The sequence below is a fragment of the Trachemys scripta genome, chromosome 9 (assembly GCF_013100865.1).
Source record: "Trachemys scripta elegans isolate TJP31775 chromosome 9, CAS_Tse_1.0, whole genome shotgun sequence".
Lineage (NCBI taxonomy): Eukaryota > Metazoa > Chordata > Testudines > Emydidae > Trachemys > Trachemys scripta.
In genome coordinates this window covers 765-17,038 of record NC_048306.1, presented here as the reverse complement: position 1 = coordinate 17,038, position 16,274 = coordinate 765, and the positions used below count along the sequence as shown (strand labels likewise).

Here is a 16,274-nt window from a genome sequence, read left to right as displayed (position 1 = left end):
TACTCACCTTCTTGTAACGGTTGTTCTTCGAGATGTGTTCATGTCCATTCCAATACCCACCCTCCTACCCCTCTGTCGGAGTATCGGCAAGAAGGAACTGAGGGGGTGGGGGGGGTCAGCTGGCCCCTATATACAGTGCCATGAGGGCGCCACTCCAGGGGGCACCGGAGCTGACCCTATGGACGCTGCTATAGTAAAATCTTCCGGCTGGCATGCATGCAGCGCGCACACACCTGCTTGGAATGGACATGAACAACACATCTCGAAGAACAACCATTACAAGAAGGTGAGTAACCGTTTCTTTTCTCTAGCTCTATCCACAAACATATTTGTAACAGATGCTTTCAATCTGGGATAGGGAACTCATCTGAACCATCACAAGGGCTAAGAACTGTGGGCGTGTGAGATAGTCACCTGTACATCAACATATTAGAACTCAGAGCAGTCTACCTAGCATGTGTGACATGTCTTGCGTTGATTGAAAGGAAGACAGTTTCGGTAATGGCAGGTATTACCACAGTGCTGTTTACATAAACAGACAGGGATTAGCCAGATTTCTCCTTTATGCCAGGAGGTGATTCACCTGTGAAACTTCAGCAAGTAACAGTCATAACTCTTTATCTGCTAGGATTACAATATATATTGTTGGATCCTCGGACAGTTTTCTGACAGTGATCAAGACTCCATCATTCAAAGAGTATTTTGTGACTGGGGTCATCCAAACATAAACTTGTTTGCCATGGAAAAGAACAGTGTCAAACCTTTCTTTGAGAGCGGATTGGAACCCCCGTATCTTGAGCAGATGCAGTCCTCATACTGTGGACTCCAGGGGTGATGTATGCATATCCTCTGATTCTAAGGGTGATCAGAAAAAAATTCAGGACCTTTTTCTTTCCTTACACAGAGCTCTTCTTCGGGTCTCTGAAATTTGTAAAGCAGCATCTTGGGGATCAGCACATCCAGTTACTAAACATTATTCTTTTTAAGAGGCATCTAGATCTGATGCCCATTTTGGTAGAGCTGTGTTGCAATCCTTATTTAAGTAGATCTGAACGACCACCACCTTTATATCAGTCACTGCTTGCAAGAATGGAATATATGTGGACAAGCACTCAGAAGGAAAAAGTTACTTTCCTTACAGTAACTGTTGTTCTTCAAGATGTTGTCCATGTCTATTCCACAACCTGCCCTTTTTTCATGCTTTTGCAAAGTCCTATACCTTCTAAATCCTGTATTGGGCAAAGCAACTGACACAACTGACCCCACTCTGCCCTTTATGCCTGTGGGTGGAGGAGACATGAAGACACTCAGGGCACAGGGACAGACCCAATGGCTACTGCTGGCCAAAAGAATCTGAAGTCAAGCACATGGGCATATGCACACTAAGGGTGGAATACATAATACCTGCTGTAAGGTAAGCAACGATTTTTCAACTAATCTGGCACCACAAGCTCTAAAATGTCTTAAACATAATCACATTGTTATTCTATGGCTTCTCTAGAGGTCAGAATTCAGATTGTTTGAGTGCATTACCTGTGCACTTCCATAACATGTTTGGTTTACTATAAAGTGCAACTATTAATCAGAATATCCTGGGTCTATAACACCTTGGTTTTGGGATAATTGCGTCTGTTGTCTATTATTTTTAAGTTTCTGATGCCTGCTTTTGTCCTAACTCCATTTTAATGGGGGGGGGGGGAATGTGTGAGAGAGAGAGAGAGTGAGAAGATTACAAACTGCTTTTTGCATCTGATTTGAACTATGTTAATGTTCTGCAGATCAAAGAAGATTTTTCTGATACTGAAGTAATTTTTCTAAAGAATATAAATATACCAAGTAATATTTTTGGCAGTAGTAGAGGAGCTCTAGTTATTGAGACAGTTATATCATGTTTGTCAACTAATAAACTACTTTGGTGTTTTGAATCTTGTGAATATACCCCAGACACCTCTGAAGGTGGGCATATTGAGTGAAGAATGCACAGTTTACTGTGTAGTGGTTTGTGGTCCTGTTGCCAGTCTCTATATTCTGTATTCGTTGCTGGAACTTCATGATATTTGGTTAAATTGGTTGTTTAATCTTTTGGTTTGTATTTGCAGAACTGGGAAACTTCAAGCCTCCTTGTGACAGTGCACAACACTCTGTTAAGAAAGAGAGAATCGTGACACCAAAGTCAGAATCCTCTTCATCTAAAGAAATGCCTTCTCTGAAGGTTCCTAAGAGCGCATCAGTCTATTGTGTACATTCATCAGATACAGAGGAAAGGTAGGTCTTTCTCTTCTCCATCTTTTACTGTCTCCTATGAGTATAACAAATGGGTCAGGAAATGCTGGTGAGGTTAGAGGCAAAGCACTGCTGTCATGTAGAGTAACACTCTGGAAATTTATCAGGCTACAAAAGTGCTTGCTCTGCAGTTAACATAAAATTACAAACCTTGTTCTTTGAGTGCTTGCTCATGTCGATTCCATTCTAGGTATATGCGCGCCCACATGCACAGTCATCAGAGATTTTTGCCTTATTGGTATCAGTAGGGTCGGCAGTGGTGTCCCCTGGAGTGTCGCACTCATGGGTCAGTATATTAGGTGCCGCCAGGCCTACGCCCTCTCAGTTCCTTCTTACTGCCCATGACGGTTGGTTGGAGCAACTTTTTCCCCTTGCCTAGGAAGTAGTTAGTGGTTCTCTCCTTTCTTCTTTCCAAAACCTCCTAAGTTGGAAGAAGAGCGCAAATTGCACTCTCTGGACATCAGGAGAGCCCTGGCCTTTTATATCGAAAGGACCAAGCTGTTCTGTAAGCAGACACAGTTGTTTGTCGCGGTGGCGGACAGGATGAAAGGTCTTCCAGTGTCTGCCTAGAGAATTTCATCCTGGATCGCTTCCTGCATCCATTTCTGCTATGATCTGGCAAAAGTGCCTCCACCAATAATTGTAACCACCCACTCGACTAGGGCGCAAGCCTTGGCGGTGGCATTCCTGGCCCAAGTGCCTATTCAAGATATTTGCAGGTCCGCTGCCTCATCATCCATCCACACATTTATGTCTCATTATGCACTTACCCTGCAGGCCCAAGATGATGCTGGCTTCGGTAAGGCAGTGTTGCAAGTCGCACGACTGTGAACTCCAAGCCCACCTCCAGGGCTACTGCTTGTGAGTCACTTAGAATGGAATCAACATGAGTAAGCACTCAAAGAAGAAAAAAGTTACGTTACTTACCTGAACTGAGAAGGGTGTAGGGTTGGTGGCGCCTAATATACTGACACATGAGTGTGGCACTCAAGGGGGCGCCACAGCCAACCCTTCGGATACTGCTAAGGCACCAGCCGCCAGGGGGAGGAGCCCTAGGGGGGCCCCTGGCACCAGCTGCTCAGGCAGTCCCCGGGGCCAGCCACATCGGCCGCTGCTCGGGCGGTGCCCGGGGCCACCAGAACAGCAGCTGGTGCGGCTGGCCCCAGGGCCACTCCATCAGTGACTGGTGCGGCTGGCTGCAGGAGCCACTACAGTAGCAACCGGCGTGGCTGACCCCAGGGCTACCCAAGCAGCTGGCCCTGGAATCTGTGACTTCCGCAATCTCCATGACAAACACGGAGCCCTAAAGATGGACCCTTGAGTCTCTGGCTACTGTATGCCTTTCAAGAGCTCTGATAGAAAGGGTTTTGAATGACTTGAACCATCCTCATTGCTAAACCCTGACCACTCCCTGATAGGGTCTGGGGGTCAGATTCTGAAAGGCTTTTTCTGAAACCATCTTTTCCTCAGTGCTGTGGGAGCCTCAATTCCAAGGCAAACGTGTGGCACCATTGCATCTGTGGGGTTTTCAGTTCATAGAAATGTTTAATACTTTCTATGAACATACTAAACTTTGTCTCAGTCGTGTGATATTGAGTTCCACGGATTACTTGTGCATTGTGTTTAAAAAAACAATTGTTTTTATAGGTTTTAAATGCACTTTCTTGCATTGAGAGAAGGTAAACAAGTGAACCTTATTACCTTCTCTATAGCATTCATTTAAATACCTCTCTTATATTCCCTCTTATTGCCTATTCTCTAAACAACCCTAATATTTTCAGTCTGACCTGAAATGGAAGTCTTTTCACACCTCTAATCATTTTGTCACCTGTCTCTGAACTGCCTCTTTTTGCTGTATCCCTTTGGAGGCAGGGTAACTGAAACTGAAGAAAGTATTTTAGGTGCTGACATACCATTTGATTTATATAATGATATTGGAACTTACTTATAGATTTTAAGACTTAAAGGGATCATTATGATCAGCTAGTCTTTCCTCCTGCATAACACACACCAAAGAACCTCACACAGTAAACTCTCTACTAATTCTATAATTTCTGTTTGAGCTATATAGTTTATCTTTTAGAAAGATATCCAGTCTTAAGTAAAAAAGCTTCAAGTAATGGAGAATCTGAAGGTAGGTATGTTCTTCCAGTGATTAATCACTCAGGTTAATCACACTGTTTAAAAAAAAAAAAAAAAAAACACCTTATTTTTAGTCTGAATTTGTCTAGTTTTTGCTTCTAATCCGTGTTCTGCCTTTGCCCTTTAGATTAAAGAGCTATCTATTATTAGATCTTTGTTAATCCTCTCTTGGATAAACTATTTATTTTATTTATTTAGTCTCTCACTATAACGCAGGATCATACTTGTTCTTCAAGTGCTTGACCCTCTGTGTAGTGCACTACAGTTTTGCGCATATACTCTATGTGCCCAGGACTGGAGATTTTTTCCCTAGGAGTGTCAGTTTGCTCTACTTGGGCACCCGCACTCTCTTTGTGCTTCACACCGAGGGTTTTAAGGGGGAGCTGCCAGACTGCTGCCATCTTTACTTCCTTCTTACCACTCATTATTTAGGATGGAGCATCAGTGTTCATGCTGACTTCTTCAGTTTTTTCCTGTAAATAAATTGTGAATAATTTTTAATACTTAGCTTTAATTATTTAGTCTAGTTAATTGGGAGGTATTTGGGGTTCAGTTCACTAAAATTCGGAGGAGCAATTCCTGTTTAAAAAAAGGCATTTTGCTTCTTCCAGTGGCAGCAGGGAAAGGGTTCTAAGGATCCTCCACTTCAAAAACTGCATCAACTGCCACAAGCTCTTCCTAGTCACAGTCTACTATGATGTCTGTCTGTACCGCCTGGGGAAACCCACATCTAGACCAGGCGCAGCAGGACAAAGCAGTCAAGAAAGTTCCAAGTCTGAAAACTCCTCATGGAGAGGCCCAGCTGACAGGAGAGACACCCTCTCCCCCCAACCCAGTACATTGGCCTGAAAAAGGTAGGAGCAGCCCGTTGAGCTTAGCTCCAGCCAGTTCCAGGCCTCTACACCCTCTCCCAGCTGGCTCTAAGAAACTTGAGCAGAGCCAAGGCAAATGGGGAGGGAAGGGAGAGACAAGCACTCCAATAAGGGAAAGAGGGAGCTCTGTATCCAAGCCCTCGAAGAGGCAAATGTCCCCATCTCATACCAAGCCAGGAGAGCCCTCGTGCTCTGGAGTGGGACTGTCTGACCACTGTGCATCTGCCAGGAGTGCAAAACAGTATGGCATACTCCTTGAGCAGACAGCTCTCCACATAACATGTGTGGCAGCTGCACAACCAAAATCTACAGGACGTGTTTTGGGTGCGAGGGTCTCCAAACCACAATGCTATGTGTGTCGAATATGAAGAAAAAGTGCAAAGAGTTCTGCTCCAGAGGGGGTTGCCTCGTGGCCGGACCTACTCTCACAGGATCACTGTCGGTTGCTGCACCCGAACCGTGTCTCTCTGCACCTCACAGCTTGGATGATGCGTGGCTGAATCCAGAGGAACAAGCCTGCTCTAGTCAGGTACAGCACATGCCCTTGGAGAGCAAAAAGTCCTCCACCATAGCAACTTACCTGGCAAAGTGGAAGCGATTCTCCTGCTGGGTGTCAGAACGGAATATCTCCCCGACCCAGTTATCTCTGCAGTCCGTTCTGGATTACCTGCTTCACTTAAAGCACCAGGGCCTTGCCTTATCTTCGATTAAGGTTCACCTGGCGGACATATTGGCCTTCCATCCCCGCGTCCAGGATAGATCGGTATTCTCTCATGAGATGACTATCCGATTCCTGAAAGGCCTTGAAAGACTCTTCCCACCGGTCTGGGACCCGGTCCTCCACCTTGTCACCAGGCTCATGGGCCCGCCCTTTGAGCCTCTAGCTTCTTGTTCCCTTTCCCACTTGTTGTGGAAGGTCGCATTCCTTGTAGCTAGAATGCAGGAGACCCTAATTCAAGTCCCTGCTCCAAGGACTATTTATTTATAAAAAGCGCAACAATTTCAACAGGAGAGATTGAGACCCAGCCCACACTATCCCATAGCCCAGTGGCTAGGATACTCTCCTTCGCTGTGAAGGACACAACTTCAAATCAATTACTTAACTTATAGTATTTTTTCTTCTGAGATATTATCATCCGTGTGGATCCCACAACCAGCCCTTCATCCCCACTTTTTCAGAGTCCTTATTATCTGGGATTCTGAATTAGCAAGGGAACTGAGGAATGGTTGCAGCTGCTCTGTCCTTTATGCCCTTAGGTGTGGGGTATAAGGACATACATGGTGCAGGCATGGCTGACTGCTGTTCAAAAGATTCTAATCTCACATGCCTGGGGAACGTGCACACCTAGAATGGGATTTACAGAAACTTCTCAAAGAACCATAGTTACTATAAGATAAGTAACCACTCTTTTTCATAAGACTTCTGCGACAACAAATGTGCTTTTTTTGCCGCTGCTTTTCATGCAGGTGGAATCTGTGTGGAGTGCCAGGCTGTTTCTTACAAGAGTTGTCAAACCCAGCATCCCAATATGTGAAAAATTTCAGGAAAAAAAAGGATGAGTTGACACAGAAGCTCTACACTCTTTATAACAACACCATCTTTGAGCAAAAGGTAACTTTTGTAAACACATTTCTGGACAATAAAATCACTGTTATCCTGCTAACTAGCTTTCTCTGTGAAACCATTGCCCTTTCCTTCTAGCTCACTAACTGGGATGAAGCTCAGCCTTGTAACAAGGTGCTTCTATTTGAATCAGGTCAAAAATGTGAGGGTTTTAAAAAGGGATTTATCATAGGTTTACTCTGGGAGTTATCAGACTTTCTCAGTGTGAATTATCTCTTAATAGTCTTGTGGAGAAAAACCTCCTGATCCATTCATTACTGCAAGGACACAAACTCCCTTCCCATTCATAATCATGTAACATCCCTAAGTAACTATATCTGTTGCTTATATGGAAAATTGATTTTTAGATGCCTTGGGTGAATCTGGTCCCTTATGATTCTTATATGTCTAGATAGTTGTATAGCCCCCATTGCATTGGAATGCTTCTCTTACTCTCATGTAGCAGTGGACCCTAATTGAGGCATATTAAGCTGGCTCCTACTCCTGTAAAAGAAGCTGGAACCAAAGAGCCCAGCACCACTTGATCAGCCAGCTCTCTGCAGACCAGAAGTGCTTGCCTGGATCATAGTTTGGGAATTGCTGCTGTAGGCTCTCTAACTGCACAGGTTACCCAGATGATTGGCACTTGGGTTAGCCTACCCCAGCATTTTGACAGCAAAGCCAGACTCACCTTACTGAGTCCTCACTGTTTCTGCACTCACTCATGTGTATGGTTCTCTGTACTGAGATGCTCTAGGAGACTTTCCCAGTCAATTACAAGAAACTTGTCTGTCCTTCATGGGGAACTGTGGGAAGGATATTGGAGGATTATCAGAACTTGAGTGATGTTTGCCTGCATCCTATCTGCAGAATGGACGGGGTCCAGGGCAAGTGAAAGGGAAGCCTAGGTTTTAATCTATACCCCTACCTGTATAAACTATCTTGCATTTAAAGCACCTCCAAATTCAGATCAAAAGTTTTTCTTGTGTGGATGGTAGAGGAGTTGGGACTAAAAACCAGGTAAGAGTTCAGGTTAATTGTGCAGTGAAGACCTGCACTAAGCATACCAGCAGTACTAGAATCCTGAAAGAGATGGTTCCTTTCTGCTGCTGTTTTGGAGCAACAAGAGATCAGAGATTAAGTAGTTTGATAGGATTAGAAGAAGTTATACATCCTGGCAAGGGAAAATTGATGAGATTTTAAAAAGAGGTCTGGATAAACTGGGGACAGGTAGGTCAAATGATCTTATAAAGGGCTCCCTTTAATTTGGTAGCTAAGTATTTGAAAGACAGCTATTAAGCATCAGTGAAGGACGTTTAATACCTCCTTAGACAATCCCCTGGGGAAGGCTTCAACCCCCATTGTGTGTTCAGAGAATTGTTTTGGAAAATAGGGGATAAAACCTTCGATCAGGGATCTTGATAAGCAGGTTGTGTGAAAGAGGGGATGGAGACATCTCTCTCTCTCTCTGAATACCCGAGGAAGAGATTGTCCAGCTGACCAGGGCAGGGAGGTCATATAAGGACTTGATTTCTAGAAATGTGAGATTTTCCTTCTTTTCTCTGTACTCTTACTTAAGTGGTATAATACAAACAGTTCTTTCTTGGTTTACTACCATTTTCTCTGCATTTAATAAAACTTTTTAAAGAATATTACTATTGTGTGGCTGTTTCATACTCTAAAGATAGTGAAGTTCTTCAGCCTCTAAGGAGAGGTAGAGAAGGCAAAGTGAGTTTCTCAGATCTAACTTCCCACTGTCTCTGTCTAAAGAGTATGAACAAAAGTGTCCTTTCCCACCAAGGTGTGTTGTGAAGGGCTGTGGCGGTATACACACACAAGGGCAGAAGTTTAAGGACCTGAGGAAGTGAGATGAGCTGGTGGTGATGTGGTTCCAGGGGGTGTGGATGGAGGGGCAAGCAGGGGCACAGGCCCCCCCAGTAATCATCAGGGGCCTCCGGGGGTGAAGGAGCCTCCAAAAGGGGTCAAACTTACATTCCTGCACATGCCACTACATGGTTCAAATGCACTGTTCCATTTTTTTTTTATCAGTTGCCAGAGAAAATGGAAATCGTCTGGAACAAAAAGATGCGGAAGACAGCAGGGTACTGCGTCACTGGACAAACAAAAAGTCCTGAGGTACAACGTCATGCTCGGATAGAGCTCTCAGAGAAAGTTTGTGACTCTGCAGGTAAGGGAAAGAGGATATTGAATATTAAATAAGGGGAAAGAATATTTATTTATTTCTGCATAACAGCTCTAAGATGCAACCTTTCCTATCCATCCACACAGCTAAAACTTTTATCCAAGCTCTCATCATCTCGTTCTGGAAACTCCCGCCGAGCCTCACACACAGAACCCCTCAATGAGCCCCACTCCCCCCGCACCTGGACCACCCCGATGAGCCACCCCAACCAGCTGCACCTGGATCCCCACCCCACTGAACCCCATTCCCCCACACCCGGATCCCCCATTGAGTCCCCCACACCCAGATGCCCCCGCTGAGCCCCAACCACCTTCACCTATACCCCCCCCGCAGAGTCCCATTACTGTTGTACCCAGAATCCCCCAACAAGCCCCTGTGCATCCAAGCACACACACCCCCTCCCCCCCAGCACCTGGATCCCCCACTGAGCCGCTCACACCCAGATTGCCACACACACAACCCTTTCAATCCACACCTGGATCCCCCCACCCTAAACCCCTCCACACTTGGATCCTACCTGCCCATACCTGGTGCACCTGGTTCAGAGGGGCAAGGCCCTGGGATGTTTCTGGGGCAGACCCGATCCTTGCGCTGTGTCAGGGTTGGGTGCAGCCTCACCGCTGAGTCTGTGTCCCGGGGGGGAGCTGTGATCTCCCATCTCTGTGCAGCCAGTGACCATTGCTCCCCAATGCCATGCTGGAGCCTCCACATTTATTTAACAAATAAAATTTGCAGAATTTTAAAATATTGTATGAAGAAGTTTTAATTTTTTGGCACAGAAATTTTAATTTTTTGGTGCAGAATGTCCTCAGGAGTAATTTATACTTTATCTGTCCAGTGATGGATGCCAAGATGGCTGCTTCTTCTCTCCGTATATCTTCCCAAACTCACTGTTTTGTCCCCAGACTCAGGATAATCTCATGATGTTTTTTCCTGTCTGTGGATCTCCCATCCCCTTGCTGATTCATATGTAAATAGGGTTTCCATTGTTTTTGGTCACATCTTGCTTAATTTAATTGGAGATGTGTAGATACTCCCTTCCCTCCTTTCTGGGGGAAAAACTGTTTCTCCCTGTGTTTTGGTCACAGCCTTTAAAATATATCATCAGTAAGTATCCACAATTCCTCATATAGTGCTAATGCAGACACTTCACAATGCTATTAGTCGTCATTATGTCACAGGCTTTCATAAAAGACATTACTCAATGCACTTTTTATAATACAGCAATATTATATACAATCAGTTGATTCAATTGCTTATCATTTGAGGGGCAGACCCCCATAAGAGGCTGTCTCCCCCCACTCGCTAAGTTGATGGCTTTGTTGATCTTTTATCTAAGTGCACTTTCATTATCTCAACCTGATGACAAACTACTATACACTCATTTGTTTAGGGCAGATGGGATTATGCATTGCTTGCCAACACATTTTAAAACCATAATTCTAACATATATCCATAACTCTTTATACACCCCATATACACATTACTCCTGGGGGAATCCTGTGCCTAAAAATTCTGCGCATAACATTTTAGAATTCTGTATATTTTATTTGTCAAAATAACACAATATAATCACTCCAGATTCAATTATTTTGGTAACTTATTTCTAAATACATATCAACAATACAGACAACAGCAAAAAAGATACCCCCAAGAGTAGAGCGTTAAAGAAGCCCCTATGATAAACCAGTTCCAGTTGGGGGCTGCTGGAGGGAAATGTGTAGGGCTGCCAGAGCCCAGACACCTGCACTCCCTCCCCCCCCCCCATCCCAGCCACAGAGCACCCCCAGCCCAGATACGAGCACTCCCCTTCTCCTAGAGCCCAGTCACGGGGCACCTCCCAGCCCACGCACCAGCACCCCCCTCCCCCCCAGATCCCAGCCACAGGGCACCCCTGGCCCACACACCAGCACCCCCCTCACCCCAGATCCCAGGCATGGAGCATACTCAAAGCTCAGACACCACCACCCCCTCCCCCCAGATCCCAGCCACAGGGCACCCCCCGGCCTAGACACCAGTTCCCCCAGAGCCTTTAATCCCCCCAGCTTCTTTACTGTCCTGCCAGGGAACACAGGTGGGGCAGTGCAGTCCTGCCCTTCCTCACCCTTTGCCAGAACTGGGTCTCCCAGGCCCTCTCCTGTCCCCGGGAGAATAAGGATCAAGCAGAGCATGCAGCCTCCAGCCCACGCACCCTCCAGCTCCGCTCACTGCAAGCTGGGCTCTGCAGAATCCAGTGTCCCCTAGTGGTGGCCACCACTTCTGCAGCCCCAATTCTGCGGGGGAAACAGGGAATTCTGCAAAATTCTGCATTGTGCAGTGGTGCAGAATTCCCCGAAGAGTAACACACCATGTAAGAATTTTAATGATCAGTGAGCTATTAGCTTTCGATTGATATATTACATGCCACCTTTTGGGTATATATCATGACAACAGTGGGTTAGATGTAGTATGTCAGGCCTGACAAGAGTTGCTGACAGAGTAGTGAAACACCAATGGACCACTGTGTCACAGTCAGTAGCAATCAAAATTTGTCATCTGACATTTACTTGCTGGCTCCTGTGTTTAATGTGGTTTTAAAAACAGAGACCACAACACAAGTGACTCATTACAGTTAGTCTCCTCAGAGATACTAAAGACATGGAAACCAAATTACCTTCTCAGACTTGGGCCAGAATAGTGGCATTGTGTGGGGAAGCTTGGAATAGTACTGTCCATGTGGCATCTTTTACAGTCTTCAGGGCTGTCAGTCTGGTACTTGCAAACACTAATAAAGCCAGTGAAGAATGAGAGACCTGACTTTTTAATGGCAGTGTTCTTAATTTGTCTTCTCTCCTGACTTCCCCAAGACCGGCTTCGAGACACATTGATCCATGAGATTTGCCATGCAGCCACTTGGGTAATCAACGGAATTCGTGATGGCCATGGGCAGTTTTGGAGATTCTATGCTAAGAAATCAACTGTGGTTCATCCAGAGCTGCCAGTGGTGACACAATGCCACAGTTATGAGATTAAATACAAGTTCACTTATAAATGTTCTCTGTGCAAAAACACGTGAGTAATATTTACTTGCCTTTGGTCATCTGTTAACTTTGTTTTCAGCGTGTCCACATGTTAAGCTTAGACCTTTAACTCTTAAAGAAATTTGAGAATTAAAGGTCTCACCTCTATGAACTGAACTATTTTTTATTGCCTCGTTTTCCCTCTTCTATTCCCACAAAGAATCCCAAACTGATCCTCTTGATACTGGCTTCCAGACAGTTTCCCTTGCAGACCCATATTACTCCTGGGGGGATTCTGCACCAAAGAATTCAAAATTCTGCAAAATTCTATATATTTTATTTGTCAAAATAATGCAATATAATCACACCAGTTTCAATTGTTTTGGTAATTTATTTAAACTACAATACAGAAAAAAGTCACAATAACTATTCAGCATTTCCTAAACACATGAAAGTGAAGTTACAAACACTTGGTAACAATATCCTGCATTCCAGTTATAATCTTGAATTTTCATTTAAATCACATTACAGAACACCAAACAGCGGGGGGGGGAAGTAGAATGTCATTTTAAATTGCTCAGACTTTCACACATGAAAGTCATACAGTTTTGCTAATCATTGCCCTGCACCTGGCTGAGTACTTTGGGAAGTGCTTGGTTCTGATTGTCCTGACATTTTATTGACTGCTTGGTAAAAAGTGAAAAAGCACACACATCTTCCTAGCTGAGGATTCCCTAACTGTCATTTATAATAAGACTCCTTTACATCACTCTGGCAATGTAGGGGCCTGAAAGCTTTCACAGATTTTAATGCTCAGGGGGGAATTGACTGAGAATGCGAACAGTTAACTAACATGAGATCAATTAACCATCAACAGCAACTTTAACAACTTTACTACACAGTCAGGGTGCTACATTTGTGCCTCAGAGAATGAGATCAATTAACTCAGGCAGGCTGCTTCATTTGTGCCTCTAGTCTGCCTCCTGCATAATAAAAAGCCCTACTGCCAGGGAGCTGCAGTCGTAAGAGAGAGGGACACAGGGCTTGTCTACACTGGCAATTTACAGCGCTGCAACTTTCTTGCTCAGGGATGTGACAAAACACACCCCTGAGCACAGCAAGTTTCAGCGCTGTAGAGGGCCGGTGTAGACAGTGCACCAGCGCTGGTAACTACACCCCTCGTGGAGGTGGGTTTTTTAGTGCCCACACAAGCCATGTTAGCACTTTAACATTGCCAGTGTAGACTAGCCCAGAGTGTGAGTGAGTGTGTGTGTGTGTGTGTGTGTGTGTGTGTGTGTCTCTCTCTCTCGCTTGTTGGCACACATACACCTCTCCCCTCCCCCTCCCCCCCTACAGTAATCATGCAGTCACGCACGCCCATCCCTCCTCCCCTGTCTCTGAGGCTGCTCCAGGCATGCTGGAACAGACGCACTGCCTGGGCTGCTGGGGAAGAGGCGCGTGTCCCCCAGCAGATTTTTTTTGCGTTTTTCTGTACAGGGGGCACAGAAAAATGCGGGCCATATGAATTCTGTGCCCCCATATGGGCGTAGAATCCTCCCAGGAGTACCATATGGAATTATACTTATGACAGACCTGCCTCCCCCTGCTGGCACTCTTTTTAATGGCTTAATTGAGAACAGATAGTTGGGTGGCAGGTTGTTTTTGAGTTAGCAGTATGGAAATCAGTGAGAATTTGAGATAACTTTCAAGGCCAGACAGGGACATGTCAGTCATCTAGTCTTACCTCCTGCAAAACACGAGCCAGAGAATGTCACCTATTGATTTCTGCATCAAGCCCAGAACAGAGTGAGCAAATGACAAGACTTGTTCCAGGCAAGGGTCCCCACCCCCACTCCCTCGATGCTGGCACTCTCATGCACTGCACACTATAGCTGTCCCCTAAAAACCCTTAAAATCAAGCCATTTCATAATTGTTAAACTCAGTTTGCTCAGTCGCCAACCTACAGGCACACAGAGTCTGGTAGCCACAACCCTTAGTGGTTGGTGTTCCACGTACTGCTGTCCTTTGGCATAGAGGGTTTTCTTCTGGGGTACTCAGACTTTTCAATATTTCTGACCCCTTTGATCCTCTGAGGGACACACCTAACTTTCCAATCTTGATTCCTCATCTTCCCCTCAGCAACTATTATGCTTGCTACATAGAGACGGTAATAGTAGGACAGTATTAAGGAAACAAGATAAACATTAAAATCAAGTTCATGTTATGAGACTACTTGGATCTCTCCTTACTTCTCTATTAGGAGTGTAATGCAGGAGCTCTGATACACTATGATCTCACCTTTTACCAAGAAACTTATTTGAAACACAAGCAGAAAAATTAATCTGCTCATTGGGATTGTCAAAACTTCTGTTTATCCCATTGTAAGTGATACAGAGCTGGTGGGACCACTGGGATGTTTAAAGAAGATTGATCTGAGATCTAGAATATGTATGGTGGGGAACAAATTCAACAGCAGGGACCTCAGCTTCTGCAGCACTTCAGTGTGGCAGACTGAAGTTCTGCACAGCTTCATGTAAACTTAAAAATTAGGTTTTTTTTTAATTGAACTAAAAATTAACATGAATATCACTGAATTCCTTGTTGTTTGTTTTGGTATTCAACTGAACTTGCTTTACTCTGTTCATATATTCTTTTAATGTTCTGTTAAGCTTTGTATTACCATCACATAACATTGTAGACATTATCAGGAAGAAACTGAAGGTTCCACCTTGGCAACTGGATAAGGGATGTTTAAGGTTTTTTGGCAGGAAAATGTGGACAGTGATCTGAGACTGCATGATAAAAATCACTAGTTGAATATTCCTGCTAAAATGGTCAGCAGGGGAATAGTAATGTTGCCATTTAGGTTATATTTAGGTGTCAGAGTTAATGTACACTTGATCTGAATGTGAACAATTTGCACCTCTGAGCTATTGTTCCAAGGTGTCTCCAGACTCAGGCACTACACTGACTTTTTTGTTTTATTTTAGGATTGGGCGCCATTCCAAGTCACTGGACACAGAACGCTTTGTGTGTGCACTCTGTAAGGGACAGTTAGTCCTGTGCCAACCCACACGGAAGGATGGTACTGCTGCTAGAGCACAGCTAACACCATTTGCAAAGTATGTGAAAGAAAACTATGGATCTACTAAAAAAGAACAGTGTGGGCTGAGCCATGCAGAAGTCATGCGTAAGCTCAGTGCTGAGTTTGCTTTAAAGACTAGGCTCCTAGATTCCTGAATGCCTCTTGGGATGTATACACTGGCCCTGTGCTATGTAATCATTGTTTGTACCATTAGAGAAAATAGCTAGGTTCTGGTTGGTTAACATTGAAGATCTATTAAAGGTTTCTAAGCATCTGCTGCTGTTCTGTGTTCCCAGGAGCAGTGCTTGTGTAATCCCCTGCTTCTGCACTCAGAAGCAGGTGAAACACTTTTTTCTGATGAATCCCAATTAAAGGACAAGGTGATATATGTAACTTTAGGTCCACGGCTGCCCATCCATCCCCAGGTCTCCTTAGTGAGGATCAAGAGCAGCTGTTTGCTTATGATTAAATTTTCATTCTAATTTCCCTCCAGCCACTGAGATTTTATAAAAGTTAAAATTGGAAGGGGGGAGGACTAACTTGGAGCCTTTTTTAACCAATGTTTGAGAGAGAAACTGCATTTGATTTAGTTCTAAGAAAGACCCTGAGCCAACTGCCTCCATCAGACTTGTGATTGAAACACTTCTGTAACACATCTTCTCTTCTCAGATGATTAAATCAGATTTGTAATATTAATACTTAGACAAAAATCTACCTTTTTAATTCCTTACTGGTTATGATTAATAAAGATTGCCTTGAAACCTGGTGTGCCTTCTGGGAGTGCAGGCCAAGGTGAGCGATCCAAATTTTAGGTCATTTTGCAGACGCAGCCACAACCACCCCTTAAAAAGAAAAACCCAGCTTTTCTTAAGGTTGACAGATTCTACCAAATTTATGCACAGAGATAGGGATCTAATGAACTTATTTACTCAACATGTACCTCAGCTTGTGTATGGCACTCTCTAACCCTTTGAGGGAGTAATTAAAATGGTTTGCACTGAAGCTTAGCTCAAGATAGGGTAGGCCCGTTATTCTTCCTCTCCCCCCCCCCCCCCCCCCATTGAATAACAGAAAATGCGGAAATGG

At 44.5% G+C, this 16,274-nt stretch overlaps 1 protein-coding gene across 4 annotated transcripts in view; it reads left to right on the top strand.

Moving 5' to 3' along the window:
- The window catches only part of GCNA (germ cell nuclear acidic peptidase), a 38,377-nt gene extending 22,428 nt beyond the window's left edge, over window positions 1-15,949 (top strand). For all 4 annotated transcript variants that reach the window (XM_034782368.1, XM_034782367.1, XM_034782366.1 and 1 more), the window contains 5 exons: window positions 2,100-2,265; window positions 6,765-6,909; window positions 8,950-9,088; window positions 11,950-12,154; window positions 15,094-15,949. In XM_034782368.1, coding sequence (XP_034638259.1) covers window positions 2,100-2,265; window positions 6,765-6,909; window positions 8,950-9,088; window positions 11,950-12,154; window positions 15,094-15,343 — 905 coding nt within the window. In that variant the 3' untranslated portion in view covers window positions 15,344-15,949. The remainder of the gene's footprint in view (window positions 1-2,099; window positions 2,266-6,764; window positions 6,910-8,949; window positions 9,089-11,949; window positions 12,155-15,093) is intronic.
- Window positions 15,950-16,274: the final 325 nt, after the last annotated feature.